The sequence below is a fragment of the Trachinotus anak genome, unplaced genomic scaffold (assembly GCF_046630095.1).
Source record: "Trachinotus anak isolate AG129_WGS33_773 ecotype Australia unplaced genomic scaffold, CSIRO_AGI_Tana_v1 ptg000011l, whole genome shotgun sequence".
NCBI lineage: Eukaryota > Metazoa > Chordata > Actinopteri > Carangiformes > Carangidae > Trachinotus > Trachinotus anak.
This window is the reverse complement of record NW_027273862.1, coordinates 15,262,011-15,286,860: the sequence shown is the minus strand read 5'-3', so window position 1 is coordinate 15,286,860 and position 24,850 is coordinate 15,262,011. Positions and strand designations below refer to the sequence as shown.

The 24,850-nt window shown below is 37.4% G+C and overlaps 3 protein-coding genes across 7 annotated transcripts; 2 read left to right on the top strand and 1 right to left on the bottom strand.

Annotated features, from left to right (window-relative positions):
- The first annotated feature begins 116 nt into the window (after nt 1-116).
- znf280d (zinc finger protein 280D) lies at nt 117-11,229 on the top strand. Of its 2 annotated transcripts, none has more exons than XM_071489233.1 (18): nt 117-405; nt 2,746-2,870; nt 3,170-3,375; nt 3,508-3,607; nt 3,760-3,984; nt 4,089-4,160; nt 4,289-4,395; nt 4,579-4,763; nt 6,636-6,793; nt 6,887-6,987; nt 7,068-7,214; nt 7,690-7,824; nt 7,938-8,164; nt 8,967-9,107; nt 9,205-9,273; nt 9,368-9,483; nt 9,576-9,600; nt 10,119-11,229. In XM_071489233.1, the coding sequence occupies exons 2-18, from the start codon at nt 2,753-2,755 to the stop codon at nt 10,513-10,515; spliced, it is 2,529 nt and encodes an 842-aa protein (XP_071345334.1). In that variant the 5' UTR covers nt 117-405; nt 2,746-2,752; the 3' UTR covers nt 10,516-11,229. The 2 variants fall into 2 exon arrangements, with proteins under 2 accessions (XP_071345334.1, XP_071345335.1); XM_071489234.1 differs by having other exon boundaries at nt 155-405; nt 9,579-9,600; nt 10,119-10,658.
- Nucleotides 11,230-13,658: 2,429 nt separating this feature from the next.
- mns1 (meiosis-specific nuclear structural 1) lies at nt 13,659-18,593 on the top strand. Its single transcript, XM_071488348.1, has 10 exons — nt 13,659-13,845; nt 13,988-14,197; nt 15,045-15,172; nt 15,315-15,417; nt 15,841-16,070; nt 16,481-16,697; nt 16,800-16,907; nt 17,527-17,784; nt 18,123-18,248; nt 18,350-18,593. The coding sequence occupies exons 1-10, from the start codon at nt 13,843-13,845 to the stop codon at nt 18,455-18,457; spliced, it is 1,491 nt and encodes a 496-aa protein (XP_071344449.1). The 5' UTR covers nt 13,659-13,842; the 3' UTR covers nt 18,458-18,593.
- tex9 (testis expressed 9) lies at nt 17,982-24,806 on the bottom strand. Of its 4 annotated transcripts, none has more exons than XM_071488352.1 (12): nt 24,670-24,806; nt 22,906-23,039; nt 22,357-22,420; nt 22,097-22,173; nt 21,805-21,850; nt 21,567-21,649; nt 21,249-21,418; nt 20,734-20,825; nt 20,267-20,440; nt 19,993-20,127; nt 18,971-19,105; nt 17,982-18,885 (listed from the first exon to the last, which is right to left on the bottom strand). In XM_071488352.1, the coding sequence occupies exons 1-12, from the start codon at nt 24,670-24,672 to the stop codon at nt 18,808-18,810; spliced, it is 1,191 nt and encodes a 396-aa protein (XP_071344453.1). In that variant the 5' UTR covers nt 24,673-24,806; the 3' UTR covers nt 17,982-18,807. The 4 variants fall into 4 exon arrangements, with proteins under 4 accessions (XP_071344453.1, XP_071344452.1, XP_071344451.1 ...); XM_071488351.1 differs by having other exon boundaries at nt 24,555-24,693; XM_071488350.1 differs by lacking the exon at nt 24,670-24,806 and adding an exon at nt 23,803-23,905.
- Nucleotides 24,807-24,850: the final 44 nt, after the last annotated feature.

Sequence of the window (24,850 nt, the reverse complement as noted above, 5' to 3'; positions counted from 1 at the left end):
ATCTGTGACCCACACTCCAGCACAGTAGGTGGCAGACATGCACTTCAGACGCTAGTTCACACCCACTATTCAAGAACAAAAGAAGACAAAGACGAGGATGAAAACGACGAAGAAGAAGAAGAAGAAGAAGAAGAAGAAGAGGAAAGGATGCGACTACTAGTTTGATTGGTGCTCTCACAGTGTTTCCGCCGCCTCGGGCCAGCAGATGCACGTTTCACCACCCCCCTCTCCCTGTGTGAAATAGTCCCGCACTGTCTAAACTCCGTCGTCCTCAGTCCGAGGACTTTGCTGAAGTAAAGTTGTCTAGATACGGCTCTGAGAGTGGGTGTGAGAGAGGCAGACAGAGACTCAGAGCCTGCACACCCCACTCAGAGTGCAGTCTTTGTCCCAACATCCACCTCTCAGGTAAGACCAACGTGTAGACGGAGCCTTGCTAATGTTGTGGGGCGGTGATCGATAACCAATAACACTTGGGACGTAACGACATGACACGGAAAAATGGAGATAAAATATGTTAGAAGTCTTAAAGATCCGTTTGTGCCCAGTGGTTTGATCCCGACACAGACTGCAGCAGTGAACCATAAACCTTAGCTTGTTAGCATTAGCTGTCTTGCTATTGAAAGGGACCGAGAGGCTAATAACAAAAAAAGCACAGCGCCGAGCTAACACACGCTAATGCTAGCTAACTGTGTGGTAGATCCGGAGACTGTGGCTAACAGTTTTCTTTTCATTTAAGTAATCTTTAATCAATTCAGCATTTGGTTGTGAAGGGAAAATATTAGCGAACACGCCGAGGCTCGGTCAAAACTAAAACAGCATCTTTTACACTGTCTAATGATTTCAGCAAACAGTACTACCGTAAAACAGATTGGACCCTAGTTTATTCCTTGTCATGCCACAGCAAACAATGACAGCTTTTTTATTTTAGTAGTTGTACTTTAAATTTATCTGAGAAGAGGTTGGGCAGCTGCATCAGCATCTCCTATGGCAACCAATACTGTCGCCATCTTGGAAGATAATTAAAAAGCTTTGTTCCAGTAATGATAATTATTATTTTTGTTCATAACCACCATAAATACTGTGGCCCCTGACACATTTAGTATTTCCTGAAAACCATTTTCATACATTGTTGTAATGGTTGCAAATGCACTGGTTGGGTGTTGCAAAAAGGAAACCTATTTTATGCTGTTGTGCAACTTTTACTGGGGCTATAATCAGTATTTTGATATTAACAATGGCTCAGATGGCTAGGTGTAACATGGAGGTTGTTATTTAAAGTACTGAAATACCGTGTATTATTACCACCTGTCTCTGTGGTTCCTCCCAGCTCTACAGAGCATTTTATCGTCTTTTGCCTCATTGTTTTGGTTTTAATGGTCCTCTTTCACCTCTCCTACCAATGTCTGCTTTAGCCACAGCAGGCAGCTGTTTTCACAGAGAATATATACTCACCAAAACAGAGTGGAAAGGACGGTGAATGTTGGGCTTACTTTCATCAGGCCACAAACATTGCTCCAAATGAATGCTAATATTACTCTGTGTCTGGCTATTGTTGGCTAACACACTAAAACAACTTATTGAGTGCACAGTGTTGCAGAGGTTTGGGCCCTCTAGTTTGTTTAGCCAGTCATAGAGTGGTAAATGTTATTTCATTTCATGTTGTTGTTATAGAAGAAATGACCAAATTAGTATCATATAGTCTTTATACAAAGGTTGTATTGGTATTGTTTTGATGAGTTTTATAAGCAGTCCACTTATCCCACTTCTCATATATCTCTTAAACAATGTCCAGCCGTTGTCCTAGAGTAGGAGGATCCTCTTTGCACTATTTCCTCATGATAAACCTCTTGGTCGGCGCTAATAGAACTTTAACAAGATATCACTTTTGTATTTTTCAGACTGACTGGTTTTTGGCATTAACCACATTGTAACACAATATATTTGTGATTTTCTCAGCTGCCTGCTACTGAAAGATGACTCTGTCTGGTCTATTTTTGTGCTGCGGAAGTCAAGAGGAGCTTTCTTCTTAGAAATATGTTTTCTGTAACAAAAGAATAAAACACAAGGCATCTACATCTAATAGGTTAAACTGGGAATACTGGGTGCTATTTGGGGCTGTTAAACATGGGCAGTAACTCTATAGACTGACTGGTAGAAGCTTAATAGCGCAGCAAAATTAAAGCTACAAACAACCTGTAATATAACACTCTCTCAAGTAAGAGGCTCACCTAAAAATAAGTGTTCACTCCAATCAAGGAGACCATCTGCTGCTCGGTAGAAAAAAATGCAGATTATGGTGCAGTACAGCCAGTGGTTGAGTTTCTGCATTGGACCAGAATGAGATGATTGGTAGGAAGATTTTACATGGTCGGTCAGCATACACAATGCCAGGACACTAAAACCAAAGCAGCAAAATTTAATTCAGTAATCATACATTTTCAACCAGCGCTTTTCCCACTGTGACATGTCAAAATATCTATCGCTGTGTGTTTTGTAAATAATTCCCTTTCCAGAACCACAAATTCTCAAATGATCTCCCACGTTTGTTTTATTTTGACCTCCTAGCGATCTGTGGAGCCTGAGCCTACATTGTTAAGGCTGTTGAGTGTTGAGGACGATTGTGTGTCTTCACAGTTCTTGCAATTGTGGCATTTCATGTTGATAGGTGTGTCAAAATATATGATATATAATCATTTTTTAAAGAGTGCCTCGGGATGGGCTAAATATTGTGTTTTTGTGTGGCAGCTCCACAATGTCTGAACTTTTTATGGAGTGTGTCGAGGAGGAGCTGGAGCCATGGCAGAAACAAGTTCCTGAAGTTCACTTGATAGAGGATGATGATGATGAACCCATCTTCGTTGGAGTGCTCTGTATGTCATAGCACATTTTTAAATATATTAATGTTAAGCATTTAAATCATAATATGAAAATGTGTAGCTCAGAATCACCCTTGGTTGTTTGATGTTTGGAATAAAAAAGTTTAATATTGATACTTCATAATCATATTTATTACAGTTGTTTTTAAATTTAACATTTAATCTTTTTTGCTTACTAGCCCACCAGCATGTTGCGCATGAAATCTCATTAGAGTTGGCTTCAGTTTATTTACTTTCCAAAACAACATTTTCTGTTGAAGTGCTTATTTTGGTCCTTTTGTATGTTCTTACAGCTAATAACCAAAAGGATGGTAAGCCTAACCCTCCACCTCCTCAGAGGAACAGTACTGGGAAACAAGAAATAAAGCATCCTGCTCCTCAGCCTGCCATTGGCCCTTCACCAAAAATGCTGCCACTGAATATGGTTGTGAATGCAGTGAATACTGCAGCACCCCCTCTGACTACAGTGACTCCGCAGCCTGTTATTGTCAATAACCAGGTATTGTTGAATTAATTTCCCAAATAATTTGAAAATAGACCAAGTATCTGGTTGTTGTGTTTTTTGTTTTGTATGGAGTGAACAGCTTTGTAAATTAATGTGGTCGAGTTATGGTTACAAACTTTCTTCCAGGGCTTTATTGTCACTTCTCCACAAATAGCAAACAACAGTGAGTTTATTGCCTCTCTTGGGACACATTACCCCCCTGGGACATCATTTGCAATTGTACCAGGTAAACATGAGTCTAATGTAGTTTTGACCAGTAAATCTTCTTTCCCCTCAAATCGGTGATTTTGTGATGGAAAAGCTTCATCCAAAAGCTTTTCTAGTTTTAATGTGCTAATGTCAAATTTGTCTTAAGAATTTGTATCCCCTGTTTTTCAGCTGGTCAGCAGCAGCTTTTTCAGCAGGTCAGTCCAGGCACAGTAATACCTGGTGCTGTCCACAGGCCTCAGGTGCAACAAATCAGCAACAACATTGTGACATTGTCTAACGTCCAGAGCCCTGCTGTGTATTCAACACAACCTAATCAGCTGCAACCTAACCGGCCAAACTCCCAGACTCTTCAGGCGTTCTGTCTGCCTGTACAGGCCAATAGCACCAACAGAGGTAATTTTCTTAGATTTAACTGTACTGTATCATGTTTGATACAACCAGCTGGCAGTGACTTAAATGTAAATGTATTTTTCTTATATTTCATGGATTTCATACAGATCAAAGCCCAGTCAAACGATTGCTACCACAGCAAGTAGACAGTGCTGCAAAAAGAGCAAAGCTTGATTTTGGTAAGTGTCTGTTACCACAGGAACTCAGTTTTATGATCTCATTACTGTAAACAAACCTTAAACCTAATCTTTGTTTCTCTTTTGTTTCAATATCTTCTCATTTGTAACATGTAACTGGTTTTCTGTAGGGCCAGCAAAAGTAACTGTCAGAATGGAAAACGGGATTGTTAAGCAAAATTGCTCCAAGTGTCAAGAAGAATTCCTCACGCAAGAAGCCCTCAAATGTCATATGATCGTGAGTGAAACTCTTGTGGAACCTAGTCTATGAGTGGAAATGAAAATAACATAATGTAGATATAAACAACAAAGTGCACTCAGATATAATTTCTTTTTGAGTAAAATGCTCTTAATGTGTTTGCATCTTTGCTTAAACAAGCATGAAGTTGGAATATTTATGTAAAATGTCTCTTTATTGCAGAGTTGTGGTACAAATGTTGAATGTACAACTCCATCAGCCCAGAGCATGAGTGCAAACAAGCGCATCATGCTGGTCTCAGATTTTTACTACGGCCGGTTTGAGGGAGATGGGAACAAGGAGGTGCAGAAGACCAACACCACTTTCAAGTGCCAGAGCTGTTTGAAAATTCTCAAGAACAATATCAAGTATGACAGTTGTATTGTGTTGTTTGCCCTCAGTAAATTAACAGGGAAACCATCCATTTTTCCATATGTTATGGTGTTTCCTTGTTTAATTATACCATGTCAGCTGAAAATATAAAATGCATCAAGGGCACAGTACAACTTTGAATGTTGCATTATGCAGCAACATTGGAGTTTTTTCTGGCACCCTGACAAACATAAGTCCAATATTCACTCTTTTCACCAACATTCACTCAGTGATTGGTCTCTACCAACTCCTGAGGGAAGTATCTCTCCCTTTAGCGGCTAAATGGTCCACTGTGGTCACCAGCTAGGCTCTCAAAGCTTTTCTCTGAAAACAGCTCCCTGCTGCAGCCAAAAATGATTGTAATAAGAGCAGCAAGGGTGAACCAAAACAGTAAAGTTGCAGGCAGACAGCTAAACGCTGAGATGAAACTCACAGTAAAGCTCCATAAAACCAAGGGGAGCTGCAGATCCAGGTGATAATTTTCTGTACTGTAGGGTACATGGATTTAAATCTATTATGATGTTTGTGTGTACTTGTGTGGTTTGTAACCGCTACAAATTTAAGATGCAATGTGAGTTTCCTTTTTAAACCCATCATTTTGAGTAAATTTGAGGAAACTGAGACTCTGGCCCAAAACTGTCCACACACAAAAATTAATATTCTCTCAAATGGTAGACTGGGATTTCAAGCTGTAGCTGAAAAGAGATCTGTCCAGTGCCAAAAATGAAGGAGTGGACATATTCTTGGGCCCTCACTGCAATTTTCTTCTCAGATGGATGATGGTATCAGACCGTTTCCCTCTTGGGCCTAAAGATGAAAAATGACTGCTAGTTTAGGTGGTGTAAGAACTGCTCCTTTGATTAAATAACTTCTGCTTCAGAACATGGCAAAAAAAAGCTTCTGTAAGCTTGTTTTAATGGGGAAACACATTTGTACTGCAACCACACTCTCACAGTCAAGGTCATAGTTCATCCACATAAAAATTTCTATTAGGGGAGCTGAGGTGGCAAAATGTACAGGCTGAAAAATGGGCCATACCTCGTCAGGGCACGTAACTGTGGAGGTGCTCATTGCAGCCGCAGAGCACTACATCATTAGGCAAAACAAAAATCTGTGTGTAATTGCTGATATTATAACGGCCATTATACATGCTTAGAAGTGAGGTGCAAGGAGAATACTTCATTTATCTTTAAACCCTAAGAGGCCTGGTCCATAACTGCTACATGCACACAGGCCATGAATATTTAATTTTTTTTCCCCACTACTTGACATTGGTTTTGTTTTAATGTGTCTTGTTTGTCTTCTAAAACCTGAAATATTCCTCAAATCACCGCAAGTTTCTTGCATATGTAGCTTCTTAGTCCACAGCTTAGGTTTATTATATATATTGTTAAGTTTTTGTTTGTTTGTTTTTTTGTTTTTGTTTTTTTGATAAACTCATTTAATCATTAGTGTGTCCCGACAAAATATTCATGCACAGACTGTTTTATTTAACAGATAAAAGGTCTGTGTATGGCAAACACAAAGAAATACATAAATATTAGTGAGCTAGTAAGTGGTATCTTTTTACTTTTGCCCTCAGAGTACTTTAATTCCTTCTTTGAATTACTTTCATATTTCACAGTGTTTTCCAGGTGTTGTGCTCCCCACCAGGTTATGTGTCTGTTCTGCTTAGGCCAGATATCCATGTAATTACATATTTATCTACTCTATCTTCCTTTTTCTTATATTGTAAATGGAGTTGTTAACAGCCCCCATGTTAATTAGTGGTTTAGCTCCTCATGTGGGCTATTGGCTGATTACCTGTCAGCTCCTTTGTATTAAAGGATTACCTGACATTTCTGTTCTGTGTCTACCCTGCCAATTAGGTTCATGAACCATATGAAACACCACCTGGAGCTGGAAAAGCAGAACAGTGAGAGCTGGGAAAGCCACACAACGTGCCAGCATTGCTACCGACAGTATATGACTCCGTTCCAGCTGCAGTGCCACATCGAGAGTGCTCACAGCCCGATCGAATCCTCAAGTATAACATAATGATATGTACAGCACTATGTATAGACGTGACAGTTTAGAGACTTGGTGACCATTTCTAATTCTCTTCTCTTTCCTTTTTCAGCCAATTGCAAGATATGTGAGCTGGCGTTTGAGTCAGAGCAAGTGCTTCTGGAGCACATGAAGGATAACCACAAGCCTGGGGAAATGCCTTATGTCTGCCAGGTCTGATGTTACTGAGTTGTGATTTGGTTTTTCAAGGAAAACATTTACTGATACTAAAATTGTGTTTTGTTGTTCCACAGGTGTGCAATTACAGGTCCTCTTTCTTCTCAGACGTGGAGACACATTTCCGAAGTGTCCATGAAAATACAAAAGACCTGCTCTGTCCCTTCTGCCTCAAAGTTAATAGAAGTAGTCATATGTACATGCAGCACTACATGAAACATCAGGTATGATGCTACATTTCATCGAGCTTGTTGTAAAGCCAGTAGATCTTTCTAAGTGTCATTATAAATGTAACACATTTGGAGTCACAGAGTTCGTGTGTTTTTGTTCTAGTCTCCTGATTCTGTTGATTCTTAAGAATTTACCTTGGAAGAGTTTGAATTTACTTTTTGGTTTGTGCTTTTAGCTCCAACTCCAAGGCTAGATTGATTTGGTTGTCTGCCCAGTGCCTTACTGTAATACATAAAACGATGACAGTAAAACCCTGCCTCTCTTCACCTGCCCTAAAGGAGCAATAAATATGGTAGAGGTGGAACCAAATAAAATTAATTGCTGTTGTATTAATAGAAATGAAAGCCGTTGCCATCATACACGCTATACTTTTTTTAAAATCCAAATAAAGCATCTCAGCAACTGGCCTTTACTCGCACTGCTTATTAATCACATTTTTGTGTTTATACACTGTTTTTTCTACTTCAGAAAAAAGGGATCCATCGCTGTGGAAAATGCAGACTGAATTTCCTCACCTACAAGGAGAAAGTGGAGCACAGGACTCACCTCCACAAGACTTTCAGAAAACCTAAAGCTCTTGAGGGCCTCCCACCGGGTACAAAGGTCTGACATAACAAAATCAGTGCATCATTTATTTTAGACTTACATTTTTTTAACTGTTCTTAGATTAATGCAAATTTAATTGAGCATCATTACATTTTGTGTTTTCCTTCCAGGTGACCATTCGAGCCTCCCTCACAGGAAAGACGCCCATAGTGCAAATCTCCCCTGAGCGATCAGGCTTCAGTCCGGAAACACAAAGTTTGAGTCAGCAAACCAAACCTCCAGTCAGCTTATCGAAGTCTAAATCAAATGTCTCTGGAGCAGGAAAAACCAAGACAACTCAGAACAAGAAGCAAGATGGTCGAAATAACAAGCACAACCTGGCACTCAGGAATCTCAGGTTATTAAATTGGTCTTTTCACACAGCAGTCAAATACACTACAGCAACAGCTCATTTATTGTTTATGGGAAGCTCAACAGATTTCTTTGTTACTACAGACTGATCATTTGTGCTGCAATTAAAAATCAGCAAAGGGTTAAATTTATGACTGAGTTGATTTTGATGGCTGTGTCCTTAATGCTAGTTTAACTGATCAAAGCTAAAATTTGGCTTTGCTTTGGCTTAATTATATGAATGAATCAAATGTTTGCCCTGCAATCTTAAACAATGTGGAGATTATTTTAATGAATGTGACTGGCTCTTGGACAGCTTGAAAAACTCCCAGACATGTCCATTTTTGCGCCCTCTGAACCATTCAGAATCCCTCATCCCATCCTGGCCCCCTCCTCCTGGGTATTTATGACAGCAAATTAATAGATGTTATTAAAGCCTAGCAATACACGAAGCGGCTAATTTTCAGACACACTTCATTAGGCTGGCTAAAAATAATATGGTGCATAGCAGACAGAAAGAGATTTCTTCTTTAAAATGGGCTAAGGGCTTAGTAACCAAAAACATTATGCTATTTTAGTCATATGAAATGGGCTTTCAAGCAGATGAGATGTAGGATAATGTTTTGGTATAACAGAAGAATCCAGACTAAAAATAAAGAATATCCCAACAAAAAGTAAAATAATTTATCCTTTGTGGTATCTTAAAATCTGACTCCTGAAGGAAAACTATTTTAAATATTTAAACAAAACGTCGTTTCAAACCATATGATTGAACGTTTTGTGCTGTTTTTCTCATTTCTAATTTTCAGAGTCAACGGAGGGCGTTACACGTGCATCGAGTGCAACACAGAAGTCGATCACTTCTTTTCTCATTTCCCAATGGTTTCGCATTGCGGTGCCTGCAAATATCGGACAAGTTGCAAAGTTTCAATTGGGAATCATATGATAAGGTGAGTAGCAACTTTAGTTGATTCAATATTTGTGGCACTTGGTCTTCTTTATTTATTTGACAAATTTCATGACAACTCTTTCTTTGGCTTTTGTTAGATTTCACAGTACCATAAAAAAAAACAGATTTTCGAAAATGGATCATAAGAAAAATTCATCTACATTAAAGTAAGTATGCATCATAACATATTTTGCACAACGCAGAATACAGTGTTTTCTGCATGAAACTGAACATGACAGAAGATTTCTTTGTTTTCCCCAGGTTAACCCTGGTCTGTCTCAACTGTGACCTCCTTGTGGACGCATCAGGTGGTGACTTGATGACCAAACATTTAACTGATCGACCAAATCACATATGCAAGGTCATTCAGGAGAAAGGTAAGTTTTTTTTCCTCTTGCACCACCCGAGTCATGGCTAGTACTGAGTGATACAAAATTCTTGAAAGAGCTGTCTCTTGTGTTTAACCCAGCAGATACCAAAGCCAAAGATCGAGTGTGAGTAGAAACTACTGCCCACGTTACATCTTTTCACCTGTTTTTAATATATGAGAAAACGCTTCACAATGTAAAAGACCGAAGAGACATTTATGAAATCCCTAAAGGGGTATGCCAGTGATTTAGTATCACAAAGTTGTGGTATCTACAACAGATAGATTAAAAAGGGTGAAGTGCCACAAACACAAATGATGTTATTTGCTGTATTATTTGTTACTTGTCAACATTATCAACCGTTCCAGGCTCCCTGTAACTTGTAAAGTGACCTTCATGTGTAAAATTGGTGGATTGCCCCTTAATGGTACCAAAGGAATACAGTCCCAATAAATTGGCACCTCAGGTTTCCCTTTGACTAGGTATAGAGTGACTGTTTATAAATGTCCATTACTACTTTCAAGTATTTAACTTGTTTTATATATGTTGACAATGTTTGGTAATAATTGATAAGAGCCTGTTGCTAAAGGCTACATGTTAATCTGAGATATTCCTTGTAATACTGCCCTCTTCTTTTCATGCAGGCATCTCGTCATGGGGCAGCCAGCAAAAGTCTTGTACCTCTTGACATCAGCACCTGCTCAAAGACCAAAGGAAATGGGCTTGAAACTAGTTGAAAGTGCCACACCTGGAAGTGTTCCTGTTGCCACTGCTAATCAACCAGAACAAAAACCAGAGCCAATGTTACCAGCAAGCAATCAGAAAAAAGATTCCACAGAAATGAGCATCAATGAAGGTTCCCTTAAAGGAGAAGTAAAGCAGACTTTGCTGCCTGCTTCATCATCTTCCTGTACATCAGATGGGGTTTTAGATCATGGCGATGGGTCGGTGGGTAACCCTAAGAGCCCAGATGTCAGAGAGCAGCTCCCCGTCGAGGGGATTGTCCCTGAGCATAGGGAACAGCAAACTAAATCTGAATGAACTTGTACATTAAGTAAACAATGCACGACAAACTAAGGGGTCTGCAAAGTTACGAATTTAAAAATAACTGCTTTGTCAACCATACCACTGCATTGTAATTTCTTTTACAAATATCAGTCGTATGATGATGTTGCTTTGGCTGCTGGTAATTGCTACTACTACTCAACATTCAAATCAGTTTCAACACCTGGGGAAAAAAATACTTTATCACAGATTTTTTTTCTTGAACTCCCCTGCCAACTAGCATTCCCTAAATCTGTGTCAGGTATTATTGTATTTAAAAATAAAATACATCTTATACGATTTTATTTGTCCTATAAAGTATTTAGTTAGCAATTTGCAAACATCAGAAATTATTATTCTGCACTTCGATGGACTCCAGACCACACAGTATCAGTTGATGATTTGACTTAAATGATTGTGGCTCAGTTAATATTTCTTTAAAGTTTCAAAAACTGGTTGATGTTATCTTTAAGGAAACGCCATCTGCCATGAGGAAGACAATATTTGGTTCTGTTCCTGACACTTAGTATCAGTTTTTTATTTGCTTAACTGACTAAGACGAACACATATGTCCCTGATCTGAATAATTCTAAAACCAGATTTCCAAAAAAAAAAAAACACACACTCAGTGGCACAAATTATACATGCTCATGTTCTCTCAGATGATTTATTGGTGTAATTAAAATTCTCCATGCAGTCCCAGTAAAAGTACACAGAGAAAATAATGTAATTTTGCCTTCAAATCAGTTTTATTTAAACAGTTAAAGCCCGATTTCTATCCAAGGCTAGTTTGTGCTTGAGTTGAGATGATTGTTTTAGATTTTTATTGTTCTTTAATCTGTGGTTTTCAATCATTGTATAACGTGTTAAGTATTTTTTGTGATCACAAGCAGCTCCCTTTATATTGAATTTGTGGTTGCTATGCCAACGACAAAAACATACAGTATTACTAAAATATATACATCGTTTACAGAAAGTTCCTGGCTTGTGGAAGAAATATTGGTCTGTAATTGGTGAGGTGTGAATCTATCGGTACCTATTATCTTGGCACACAGAAAGTCGCTTCAACCATTAATAAATTCATTAGTATATATAGAGAAAATATTACTATGACATATTATTCCCTAAGAAAGAGAATGTTAGCTTTATGGAAAGTGTGGCTGGGACAAAATGGAAAGCGGCATTAGGAGGAAAATGATCACAACTATTTGAGGAATGAGCAAAATAAAAGCTGTCTTACATTTAGCTCTGTTAAGTGCCAACCTGTAAAATTGTGTACACATTACCTTGGGCACAGGTGCACAGCACAGCATGTCAACTTGATGAAATCTGTCAACCAATTTTTCATGTCCCAGCTGCTGGTTGATTAAGTTGCCTTTAGTTTTGCATTTATTGAAAAAAAGCAAATTCCCAGTGGCTCTGGGAATATTTTATACACTGCATTTTGTTTACTTTGTGTGTCTTAAAATGTAAATGTAAAAAGTCCTCTTTCATGTCATAGATTTTTAAAAAGGGGTTTCCCTTGTATATAAATTATTGGTAGAGCAAGAATGTAAATGCATCTATGTCTATGATGGCACTGTAAATGTAACCCCCTGAGTCTGTTTTGAATACATTCCTTTAAAGATATACAGTGTTCCCTTAGGACACATTTTCCTCAGAGATCTGTAAACTACTGGGTTTGGATCAGTGTTTTTCTGTTGTAATGTAAATAAATCTTTAATACAAGAGGTTTGCATCTTTGCCTGCCATTTTTCTTAACATTCTCTAAAACAGCAAGACCATAAGGTCCTGAGGGTCAATGGTGACTTTCAGAGACCAGATGTTTGGATATTATGAATACTTGTCTAACCTGTAATGTCAGCATTTATTTTCTGTTTTATTTTGTGCTTCTTTATACTTCTCTACAGTTTTCAGGGGGATTTTGTACTTTTTACTATCCTATATGTTTGACAGTTGTAGTTACAAGTTGTTGTTGTTGTTGTTGTTTTTTTTGCACACAAAACAGATAAAAAAACATGGCTTTGTTCTGAATGCATCTGCTGTACCAAGTTTATGCACACAGAGCTTTAGAAACTACATTGATAATGTTTTGATTTTTTAAGCATAATACTAAACACTTCATGGTTATTTTGAATCATTTTGAGGTTTGAATTATTGATTGGACAAAACTAACTTTGTGAAGGTGTCAAAAGTTTTCAGAAATTTTACAAAGCAAACAATCAAATCAATGACCAGAGAAAACAATTAGGACATTAATCCACAGTGAAAATAATCATTAGTTACAGTCTTATATAAATTATTTTGTCAACCAAAGACAAATAACACATTGCTTGAGTAATAATAATCTAATGATCTAATACATCATGATATTATCAGCACAGGGCTCTTTCCTGTATTGATTCATAGAAGGATTTCTTAACAGGCCAACCAGGTTGTTTGAAGTGACTCAACATTTCTCATTGGAAAATCAATAAAATGACCTCAAGGAAAGACAAAACAACCACGAAGCAACGCTACAGAGAGACAGCAGAGCAGAGATTACTACAGAGAGACGAGACAATAACAGACAGATGAAATAATGACAAAGAGACATAAAATGTCATTTGTTCTCATTTATGTCTCTTTTAGTCTGGGTGTCTTGCTGCTCTACAGGAGGGGCATTTTCTTTTTGTACTTTTATTAAGGTAACATTGTCAATGCAGGAGTTTTACTTATAAAGGAGAAGTTTTACAGTATGGTATTAGTAATTCTACTTGAGTAAAGGCTCTGAAAACTTTGTTCACCCCTTCTTATCCCAGTGGTAAATGTGATGTGAAGGTGCAGATCATAGACTCTATACCATATATATATCATATATGTTTATACAATGTCTATATATCTTTATATACAATACAACAGTTAGGTCCAAAAGTCCATACATATACATATACATATACACATACACATACATATACATATACATATATCGTTGTAAAATGAATATCTTTATATAGGCTACAGACTAACTATGGTGTAGATGCATGGATGTATTATAAGGCCTTATAATGCATCTATGGTCTGGACGTGAGGAAGACTCAGTTTGAGTTTCCCGGACCTGACGTCATTTTCAAAGCTCATTTTTATTGGCTGAGCGTACGGCGACGCGGCGTTCCCAGGACAACGAGACGCTAAACAATCGAAGAAACCCAGCGACACCTCCGTTTAACAACAGCTAATTAACGACAGCTGTCCACCGAAAATCACTTCAAGTTTCTCTCAGGAATAAGAGAGTTAAGAGGAATAAATTTAAGAACGCTGGAATCAACGAAATTCAGGACAAATATGGTAAACTGTCCATCTTTGGCAAACAGAAGTTAGAGTTAGCTTGGGTGCTACGAACAGAGCAGCTACCACGCTGTTAACATGGAGCAACTTGTTACTGTTAACCTGTTTTCAGTGTTTTCACGTTTCTTTTTCACCGGGACAGAGTCGTAACTGGGCCTACAGACAGCAGCAGAGGTTAATGTCTCAACGCCAGATGCAAGAGCAGCAGAGACAGCAGGAGGCCAGGCGTGTGGACAGAGAGAGGCAGCTGCAGGCCAGTCTCCAGGACGAGGAGAGCTTTGAGAGGAAGAGACACCTGCGACAGGTGCAGGAGGAGCTCAAGGAGAGGCAAATGGAAAGCGCCCTGCTAAAGGTATGTTCTCTGTTTGTGCAGGTCGTACATCACAGTGTTATCATTTCCCCCAGACACCCAGAAACCAAGCAGCGCTATAGAGCTAAAATGAATAGTTAATTAATTGCTTACTCAATTGACAGATTGGAAACAATTTTGAAAATGTATTCAAACTTTGACGCAAAAATGCCAAAAGTTCACTAGTACCAGTTTCTAGAATGTGAATATTTGCTAGTTTTTGTTTTGTTTTCTGACAGTGAACTCAACATCTGTGTTTTTGACAGATAGTCAGATAACAAAAGCGCAATCTGAATATGTTAACTTGGTCTTAGCTTTGATGCCATTACAGGATACATGATTGAACGATTATATTTTGTCATATGTGAATGCACACTACACACACAAATTGTATAAAAAAGACAAATTAAAAAAATACAATGGAATACAAAGTAAATGCAATAAAACATAAACAAATGTTTATGTTTCTTGCACTGTAGACTTAAACTTTGCTGTCTGACAATCAGACTGAATTGCCATTTCATCTCTGCTAAAAAAAAAAAAAAAAAATCACAAATGTGAGGAGAGATTCTGAATCAGGCAAAGACGCTTTCCTTTAAAACAACACCTTATTTTGTCTGCAACATGGAGCAACTGTAGAGAAAATTAATCAGAAGTTGGTTAATGTCTGTTTTATTGATAATCAGTAAAAACAGGTAAAAACCATGGCCCACTGATGGTTCAAGATCCGAACTTTGAAAAGCATCACTTTACCTAATACTACACTACAGTATATCATCAAGCTATTGTACTGTATCTGTACTGTACCTGAACCCAGATGTGCATGGTCACACTTAAATTTGATTTGCAGGCAGAGGAGGAGAGAATAAACAGGGAAAAGCAACTTGAACAAGAGGAGAGAATGGCAAAAGAGTTGGCCCGCATCAACTATGAGAAGCAAAGAGAAGAGAAAATGAGGCAGCATATCAAAGAGAACAGGTATGCACTTCATGACCTTAACTTTGTGTATTTTCTGGGTTAGTGTACAAATGCAACACGTACTGCTTTAATGAAATCGTTCTCTGCTTTGGTCTACACATTATTTATGTTGACTTTTAAAACTCTGTTTCAATGTTTTCAGCATGGAGCTTCGGGAATTGGAGTCAAAATTGAAATCTGCATATCTGAACAAGGAAAGAGCTGCACAAATTGCTGAGCAGGAAGCTATGAGGTTTGAGACACTGGTGAGCACCGTTCTGGTTGATTTCAATCAGTTACCTTTTTTTTTTTCAATTTATTTGAACTGATAGATGTAAATATAGAAAATACTTGAGGGGATTGCAATGGCTAAAATTAATTATGTACACTTTGTTGAGAAATGTTGGAGCAGCTGTATACATGGGCTTGTGTTTGTCAAAGTATTGAGTATTACACTAAAAAAAGCTCCAAAGACACAACTAGTACAGTACAAAAGTTCTTTCCTCCTAATAATATTGAACCAATAGAAAGGTTTCTTATAGCTATGGATTGAGATGCTTCATGAATAGCTTTTCACTTTTTAACAAGGATTTAATCTTAATTTTAACAGAAAATTCCACATACAAAACCATATTTCTGTGGTGAAGCCTATATATTATGTACTGTGTATGTCTTTTCTCTTTCATTAGCGTGAGGAGGCAGATTTTGCTCGCAAGATGAAAAGTGAACGTGAGCTTGCAGCCATTGAGCAGCAGAAACTGGAGCAGAAACGCCATGAGGAACTGTTGCAGTATCAGAAAGAGCTGGAGCAGCAGCTCATGGAAAGGGAGCGGAAAAGACAAGAGGCATACGAGGAGTTCCTCAAAGAGAAGCTCATGGTGGACGAGATTGTCAGGAAGATTTACGAGGAGGATCAAATGTGAGCTCCTCATTACTAATTCCTACAGTGCTCAAATGCAGTGTGAATGCACAAAGCATATGAGAACATTAGTCTTGCTAAACATAACAGTCAAGGAATACTCAAAAAAAATTTGGCTTGAATTTCATGGATTTAAATTTGGCATGTTTTTACTGGCCTATTCAGTTAAAGAGAGTATATACTGTACGTTCAGTCAACTCATGTAATTGTCACTGTATTCAGTTAAAATTTCAAGTCACTTACAAATTCAATCAGAGAATTTATTCATGCAACTAATATTGTACATATTTTAATTCACTGCTTCAGTATGAGTATGCATTTCAAATACAGAGGCACCTGTTTACTTGCAGAGAAAATATGAAAACTGCAGTAGTATAATGGCTTCATTGAAAAATTTTGTTTTCGTGAAGGGAGCGACAGCTGAAACTGGAGAAGGTCAGAGCCACTAAGCAGCACATTGAAGAATTCAAGAAACAGCAGGCTGAGTGGAGACGCATGGAGCAAGAAAGGATGGAGGCTGAGAATAGACGCATCATGGAGTTTGCGTCCCATCAGCAGCACATGGAGGAGAGCAGAATGGCTAAGATCAGAGAGAGGGAGGAAGCCAAAGAGCATCTTCATAAAATAGTTGAGACAACTTTTTTTCTAATGGCCATCCATTTATCTATTTATTCAGAGACACATGCCTGTATCTGGTATCAAATATCTGTCCTTCCTTTTCTCTACTAGATATCTAAGAAGATTGAAGAGGAGAGGCAGCAGCGTGAAGAGATGGAGCGAGTCCGTGAGGAACTTTGTTTAGAAGAACAAGAAGAGGCTAACAGACAGAGAGATATTGTAAGGATCATTACTTTACTGTCTTTAAACATCCCTGTTCTGCAATTCTGACTTAAATACGGATTGCAGTTGAGATTGCATAAATGACAGAGGAGATATCCAAAAATTAACATTTTATATATTAGATGTGCAAATAATGATTACAAGTTCTGTATCAATTAATCATTTGGTCAATAGTCAGAAAACCGTGAAAAAATGACTACACAAATTCCCACAGGTGATGTCTTCAAATTGCTTGTTTTGTTCAACCAACTGTCCAATTCTCACATTTAAAGAGCTTCACCCAGGGCTGTTTGCTTAGTAAGTGACTGACTAGTCAGCTAGTTAAGTAATTGTTGTAGCACTATGATCCTAAGTTTTAATCATACCAAGTCTTACTGTAATTATCTTGAAGTGATTCACATCATTTCACCACTTTGACATGTTTCCACTGTCCATCACAAACCCCTTGAACAATTTGAGCAATCTGAGTCTGAACATCCCAAATAAGTAATGCTCTTAATTAAAAGGCATTTTGACTTCTCATACATGCACATACGCAGTACCTGTGTGCTCTGTGGCTTCAATTTATAAGTGTGCCCTAACTATCCTAATATTTTTTTAAACTTTCATCTAACAGGAAGTGATGGAGAAGAAAATCAGACAGAGGCTGATGATGCAGCAGACCTGCCAGGAACAGATGGCTTTCAAAGAGATGCAGAGGCAGGCAGAGAAAGAGGAAGAGGAGGCCTTCAGGAAAATAATGATGGCTAAGTTTGCAGAGGACGATCGGATAGAGCAGATGAATGCCCAGAAACGACGTATGAAGCAACTTGAGCACAAACGTGAGGTGGAGAAACTGATAGAGGACAGGAGACGGCAGCGTGAGGCTGACAAGGTACAAACCACGCTTATTTGTGTGCATAAATTACATCAGGACACTGTCAGTGCTGCTAGTACTACACTGTGAAAGGCAACTAGTAGCAGTAACCAGGTTTTATCTTGATGATTTTTTATGTTTAAGGCTTAAGGACAAAGATGTATTAATAACATGAAAAGAGAAATTGTAGAAGCTTGACAGAATCAGAAAACAGGTTTTACCATAGAACTTTTATTTAAGCAACATAAGTGAAACACATTGTACATAATACATGGTGCATCTATATCAACCTTTGATTGTAATGTCAGTTTTGAACAACCTGCTTTGATAATGACATTTTAATCATACTCTTCAAGGAACTGGAGGCTAAAGAAAGAGCGATTGAACAGGAGAGGGAGGCACTGTGTAGACAGATAATTGAAGAAGAGAGGCAGCGACTTCTTAAACGTCATGCAACAAAACTCCTTGGATACTTACCAAAGGTATGTGGCAGTATATGAATCAGAAATCATTTTATCATTTTACAGCCTCATATCATCTGTAGATCAAACAAGTGTATGACCATCAGCGTATCTACTTTCAGGGCTTGCTCCGTGAAGATGACCTGGAGCACTTTGATGAAGACTTCAGAAAGAACTTTAAAGCACGTCAGTCTATCCTCTCTGATGATGGCTGGGATGGTGAGGATTAAACTTTGTTCCTCTAGTGTGCCACTAGAGGGCAGTTTATGGTTACATTGTTGTTGTAACATTTGTAACATGTAACATTTTATTGTTCTCTAGTATTCATGATGGCACTTGCGTGAATTAAAATCTATTTTAAAAAGATCTGGTGACTAAATGTGATAATGATTAGGACAGAAATCTAAATTTCCTCTGAATTAAAGCTCTAAACTCTTTATTTGTAAAACTTAGCAAGTTCTAAAATACTTCAAACTGGCTTTTACTTCACAACACACAAAAATATGTTTTAAAAAATGGATATACTCTTTCAATCTGCTTAATCCACCAAAAAAACATTAAATGCTGAATCTCTCAGTGTTTATGACTTTCCCCAGTCTAGAGCTTTCATGAACTCATCTTCTGTGAACGACAGCAGCTTGGCAGCTTCAAAATGCATCTGCATACACAAAAACCTCCGTTAAGACTTTGATTAAAAACTATAAACGAGATATGTATTAACAGAGTATGGAAGAGAGAATTACCTTTTGTTTTTTGAGAATGTCGATCAACTTGAGCTGTTTCTTGAAACCCACAATGAGCTCTGCTTTCTGTTTTTTCAGCATTTTGTTTTCAGCAAGTAGATTTTCTTTACTCTGATGCTCCACACTTATCTTGTCCTTATTCAATAGAATTTAAGAGAATAAGTTAGGCAGAACCTTATTTATTTCTGCAACATGATATCTTGGGTATCCAGCTGTTTAAAAAGAGCTCAATGAACTTTCCTCGAACACCTTCTTCAGATAACATACTCCAAACAGTGCACTGATATTTTTAAATATCAGCTGCTATACATGAAAGACCTCTGATCCCCACACTTCAGTTCTAGTGTTTAATGTGGGCACTGTGGGCTACAGTTCATCTCTGTGTGAAGTTACTCTCTGTGCTTTCAGTGTCACTTTGTACTAGTGAATCTACTGTCTACTAAAAGTAACGATATTACATGGTACTAATTACATGGCTTTAAAAAGATATTGAATGACCCCTGTAGCACAACGTTTTGCTGCTATGTCCCCATAACTGGATTAAGTTAATTTATATTTATATAAAGATTATATAATTTGTGATTGTGAAAAATATGTTAAATTGTCCAAGTTTAATAATTACATGTTTTATTGTTTGTGTTACTTTATGCAAAGATGCTTTTTAAATCACTGTTATCATTTTACATAATCCGAAATGTTAGTTAACATGAAACACAAAATAAGAGCCATGTCAAAACTAAAATTCTGGTCCCTGCTCTCCACTAAAGACTACATAGTGAAGTCCAGCAGCATCAGCTACTTCTTTTTAATATTACTCTGATTTTAATAGAAATCATCTATCTAAACAAAATATTTTTTTAGAAAAATATACAAAAGGATGAATATGAGCAACTGTAAAAAGACCATTGTTTAACAGACAGTCCATAATATTATTATAATAATAATAAAAAAAACCCATTCACATTTAAATACATACAGTAATTAAACCAAGAGTATGTTTTTGTCAGGACTAATTTGCTTACCTCATTCATCTGTTTTGTCTTGTTCAGTTGAGTCTTTAACCTCTCCACCTCCTCCAGAGCTCTGTTCAGACGAACCTCCACTGTGCTGTGGACAGCTGCTGCTTGTTTGTTGGATCTGTTCAGATTTTCTATTTCCTACACAGCACAGCCAGGATGTAATAACACATGAGTAATGGAAAATTATGTCAGTTTTTACAGTTTGTTAAGAAATCTTAGAAATAAGAAATATTTGGACCTCTTATGCTGTCAGAAAAGTTTTTGCATCAACGCAAACCTTGTGTAATCCAGACACTTGCAGTTGAAGACCATCACATTTCTTAGCAGACTCCTCTGCTAAAGCTCTGTGCTTTTCAATCTGTGTTTTCTGAATGCTTGTGGTCTTCTGTAGTCTGGCTCGGTCCTCCTCAATCTCCTTAATTTTTGCACTGAGCTTAGCATTTTCATCATCCTGCAACAACAAAAACATTATGCAAAATGTGTCTTTAAATTTTAAGTTTAAAGTTATGTATTAGAAGCAGTGATTCAAAACCAATAATGCAACCACCAGTGTTTTATATTTTGGTGTGTTAAGTGGCATGATGATTATGTCAACAACCTTTCACTAACAGATGTATGTAAAGTTTGTTTCCACACTCTTTTTCTGTTGCTGGATGGCTCACAGCTGTTCAGCTGAGGCTCCTGATAGGCAGGGACAGCAACAGTTGTAACTGAATCATTGTTAATCTGCAAATTTTACAGTACCTTCTTATAATATTCACATGAGAGTTGATCCAGTTCTTCCTGCATAATCCGTAGTTTTGCCTTGAGAACTCGTACTTGAGCATCTGAAACGCCTTAACAAAACAGAGCAATAAACACAGAGTTACACACCCATTAAAAATAGCTGTCTCTTGTCATTCATTTCTCTTGTCGTTTCTGCAAAAGCATATCAAACTTAGCACATGAATTATTTCATGTGAAAGCTTCAGTTCAGATTAAACTTTCTCAAGTGGTAAGATTTCCTGATAGCAAATAATTTCTCAGCAACTTTTACATCCCACAGTAACCCTAACATAAAGTCTTAATATGAATGTAACTAAAACATTTAATGAATGACAATTAAAAATTGTCCTTAATTAGCTAAATACATTTGTCATTTGTTGCTTTTTTGGTAATTCTACAACAAAATGTAATGTCTTTTATAAGTATTTGCACAAATAATTTTTTATTTATAATTAACTGGAGTTTACTTTTTCCAAGGTTACATAATAAATTACCTGATCCTATATTATCTCCTGCATTACACACATCATGATCATCCACAACATTTTCATGAGTGACGGTGTCATTCATCTTCTCCTCCATGCTACGGATCGTCTTTGCCAGAAAAAAATCAGCTGTATCTTCTACAGCTTCTAACTCATGTGAATGAGACGCCTTTGAGGTTCTGTAATCAAGCAACCAACAAGACAACTTTTAGGGTCATAAAGAGTTAATGGAGAAAAATATCTTACAAAAGGTGTGACCTAAATGTTATTGTCTTACATATAAAATTGCTTGTAATGGATTTAGAGATTATATAAAATCAAACTCACGCGGTTTTACAGTGAGATTCTTTTCCTTGTTTTCCAGTGCACATGTTTTGTGATGTTGATGTGACCCTTTTTTGGGTCACCACCTAAGAAAAAGAACAGCGAATAGAAACAGCATACTGTAACATAGACCTGCAGCATTGACAAACTGTACATGCAGATCATAAACTTGTATGTTTTGAGCAAAATGTCTACAGGTTTCAAAAAGAGGAAACCCTAACTTCATATTCTGATGTGTTACCTTCACGCCAGGCTCCTGCACAGTGCACTGTTGAGGCTTTATCATCCTGTAGGTAATGAGCCCGATATACAGAAATACAGGAAGAAAGGGATGGTTTTTGTTGAATAAGTTATTTAAGTTATGCTGCTCTAATTATGGAGTGTTTGAAAGGTCTGTTTGGATACTGGAGTGTTTCAGTGGAATAAAGGTATACTTTTGAAGTGATCACATGAAAATTAGCCACTGAAAAGCCTGCAACCATTCTCATGGCATGCTCCATCCGGTCAAGATCTGAGCCTTAGATTCTTATTACCTTGAATCCTCTTCATCTTCAATATCTGTAAGCAGGAGGGTAGATAAGGGCTTCGAAAGAACTTCACTCTGTTCTCTCTAAAATTCAATAAACACCAAGAGTCAGTTTCAGATGTAAAACATGTCTGACCCTCAAAATTCACTTACCCCTTGTCATCCTCCCCCCTTCAGTTGAGTGTTTTGGTACAATTCTGAAAGATTTACTCACCATAAAGAAAATGTGTTATTTTTCAATTAAATGATGCAAACAGGATAACTTACCATAAGTTGTTCTGCCTGTCTTACTAGATCTGCTGTTTTGGCTTCTAGCTCCGCATTTAAGAGTCTGATGGAAATAAAATGAAAAAATTTAGTGCCATGAGGTATCATTGATTGAGTAAAAATCTATTTCAAACTTTTTTGTTTTGTTTTTCGTTTATTGATATTGTTCCACATATTGAGCTAAGGAGAGGGATTTATAACTTCTTTTTTTTTTTTTTTTAACTTTTTCTAACTTATATTTCTCACACACTGTCACACTGCAGCTCAGCACAACAGTTGATCTCACATCCAAAATGCATTTATGCAACCAAAAGACTTAATCTATAGCCCATTTCAAGATCAACTCTTAGAGAACAGTAACAACAGAGATCTTTGTCAATCCGTGACGAAGAATGCTGAGTGAAATATTTATCTAATTTTATCACATTTCATTAGAATGTTATGAATATTCAATGTGAAAATTAATCAGAGGGGGTCATCTGATAATCTTTTACATAAATTATTTCAAATGGAATCAAAACTAACAGATATTGGGACAAATAGTCTTACTTATATTGTTCTTCTTTAGCAAAAAGGTCATCGGTGTGCTTCTTTGTGGGACCAGAAGCAGACTTTGCCTGTGGTCTTACTTCAGCCCTCCTGGACCTCTCAGCCTTAGAGCTAGAGGATGGCCGTTTCTTGGTCTAAACAGCAAAACAATACAACGCAGTAGATTTTATGCATTATTTTCTAAAGAGAAATTTTACATCTAACTGGATTAACAAGATTGGATATATTATAAATGAATTAGCATTTCACTTAGATTCCCCTAAAGATTTTAGTGCCACCTATAATTTTATTGATCAAATCAGGACATTTTGTTAAACTGATTTTATATTATTTACAATATTGCAGTTTATATACCTCCGCCTTTATTTGTTCAGGGTAATTACATATTACCCTGATTAAAGTTCACATAACATTTACTATTTTGTTTTGCTCTGTTGCTTGTTTTGTGACCAGTTTTTCATCGACTTATGTAAAAAAAAATATATATATATATTATTTATATTAAAGGTTTTGTATATTGATTGAAACTGACGGAGACAAAGCAACCTGTGACACATTTGTTAAAACCACAACTGTATGGGCTAAGCGATAACCCTGATGTTGGCTATGAATTGTCTACTCTGTCTTTAATGTCTTGCTAGAATAAGTTATGATATAAATATTTACAATGCTACACGTTTTGTCTTTCTCTGTCTTGACATTAGCGTCTATGGTATTTTGTAAAGAGATGGCTCTCTGTTTATCAGGCTTTATCAACCATAGTGACGATCGTTGACTTTAGCTTTAAGCGATTTCACCTGTTGGAAACAAATAATCAGGTTTAAACTGTTACTTGTGGCGCACAAACGGTTCTGTTTACACATCAGAGCGATAAAGACGAAAAATAATGCTGCAAACCTGCGAAACGGCGGACTGGGCCTTTTTAACAAAACTTCTTTCAGCCATTGAGACAGAGAGAGTGAGGACGCGGCTCTGGTTGCATAGCAACTACTTTGCACACAGTACGGTAACCCTTAAAAGACATTTTAAGGCGATTTCGTTTTGGCAACAAAGGTTGTATCACAGCAAACTCTACTTAAAGTACCAAAAAGCAGCAGTGTACACACACACACACACACACACACACACAGAGTTAGTTTAAATTTTATTTAATATTATTTAATATTGTTTAATGCATCAGTAATAATCATATAACACATAACAGTAAAACAGTCACAGTGGCAACTTTTCTGTGTTGAGTCCTTGTACTTTTGATTTAAGTACATTTCCCTGATTATTCTTACATACTTTAACCTAATTAACATTTTCAAAGCTTTCCCCTGTAATGGTGTGTTTTTTACAGTGTGCCTTAGTACTAATGCTTAAGGATCTGGATACTTTTTATTTGGTACTTAATTGTATTTAAGTACATTATTTGAGTAAATGTATTTAGTTACTTTCCACCACTGATTACTATTAATCTGCTTGGATAACATTTATTTTTGTATACTGCTGAGTTGATATCAGCAGCGTATATATAAAATAATAATATCCATATATAAAGTGACACAAATAACAACATGCTCAGTAATGTCGTCTGCTTACATGTTTACATGTTTTAATGCCGGAGGTGTCAGTGCGCATGCGTGTGCCTTGCAGCCACTACTCACTATGCACATGCAGAGAAATCCCATAACGTGAGGGGCAGAGCACACCACAGGGACTACCAAGTTGTTTTCGAGCTGTTCCTTCACCGTTTTCACCTGCCTTTATTCATATCCTCACCATTTACAGCGGCACAGGTTTTGTTGCACAGGCTCTTTAATTCACCGAGTATCGGGACCTGGAGCGAGCGATGTCGGAGGAGGAGGGCCGGGTGGCAATAACAACAACACGGCGCGCTGCTGCTGTCCCGCTAGCATCGCAACGTCCTCCGGTCCATGTTGTTTAACCCTGCCGGGCGATT

Coding starts and splice junctions, on each gene's coding strand:
- znf280d (XM_071489233.1), top strand. CDS start 2,753: ATGTCTGAACTTTTTATGGAGTGTGTCGAGGAGGAGCTGGAGCCATGG. Junction 3,376..3,507: donor CTGTTATTGTCAATAACCAG/GTATTGTTGAAT, acceptor ACTTTCTTCCAG/GGCTTTATTGTCACTTCTCC. Junction 9,601..10,118: donor ACCAAAGCCAAAGATCGAGT/GTGAGTAGAAAC, acceptor CTTTTCATGCAG/GCATCTCGTCATGGGGCAGC.
- tex9 (XM_071488350.1), bottom strand. CDS start 23,850: ATGGCTGAAAGAAGTTTTGTTAAAAAGGCCCAGTCCGCCGTTTCGCAG. Junction 21,419..21,566: donor GAATCTCACTGTAAAACCGC/GTGAGTTTGATT, acceptor GCTTGATTACAG/AACCTCAAAGGCGTCTCATT. Junction 18,886..18,970: donor ACATTCTCAAAAAACAAAAG/GTAATTCTCTCT, acceptor TTGTGTATGCAG/ATGCATTTTGAAGCTGCCAA.
- mns1 (XM_071488348.1), top strand. Junction 14,198..15,044: donor TGGAAAGCGCCCTGCTAAAG/GTATGTTCTCTG, acceptor TTTGATTTGCAG/GCAGAGGAGGAGAGAATAAA. Junction 16,698..16,799: donor AAGAGCATCTTCATAAAATA/GTTGAGACAACT, acceptor TTTCTCTACTAG/ATATCTAAGAAGATTGAAGA.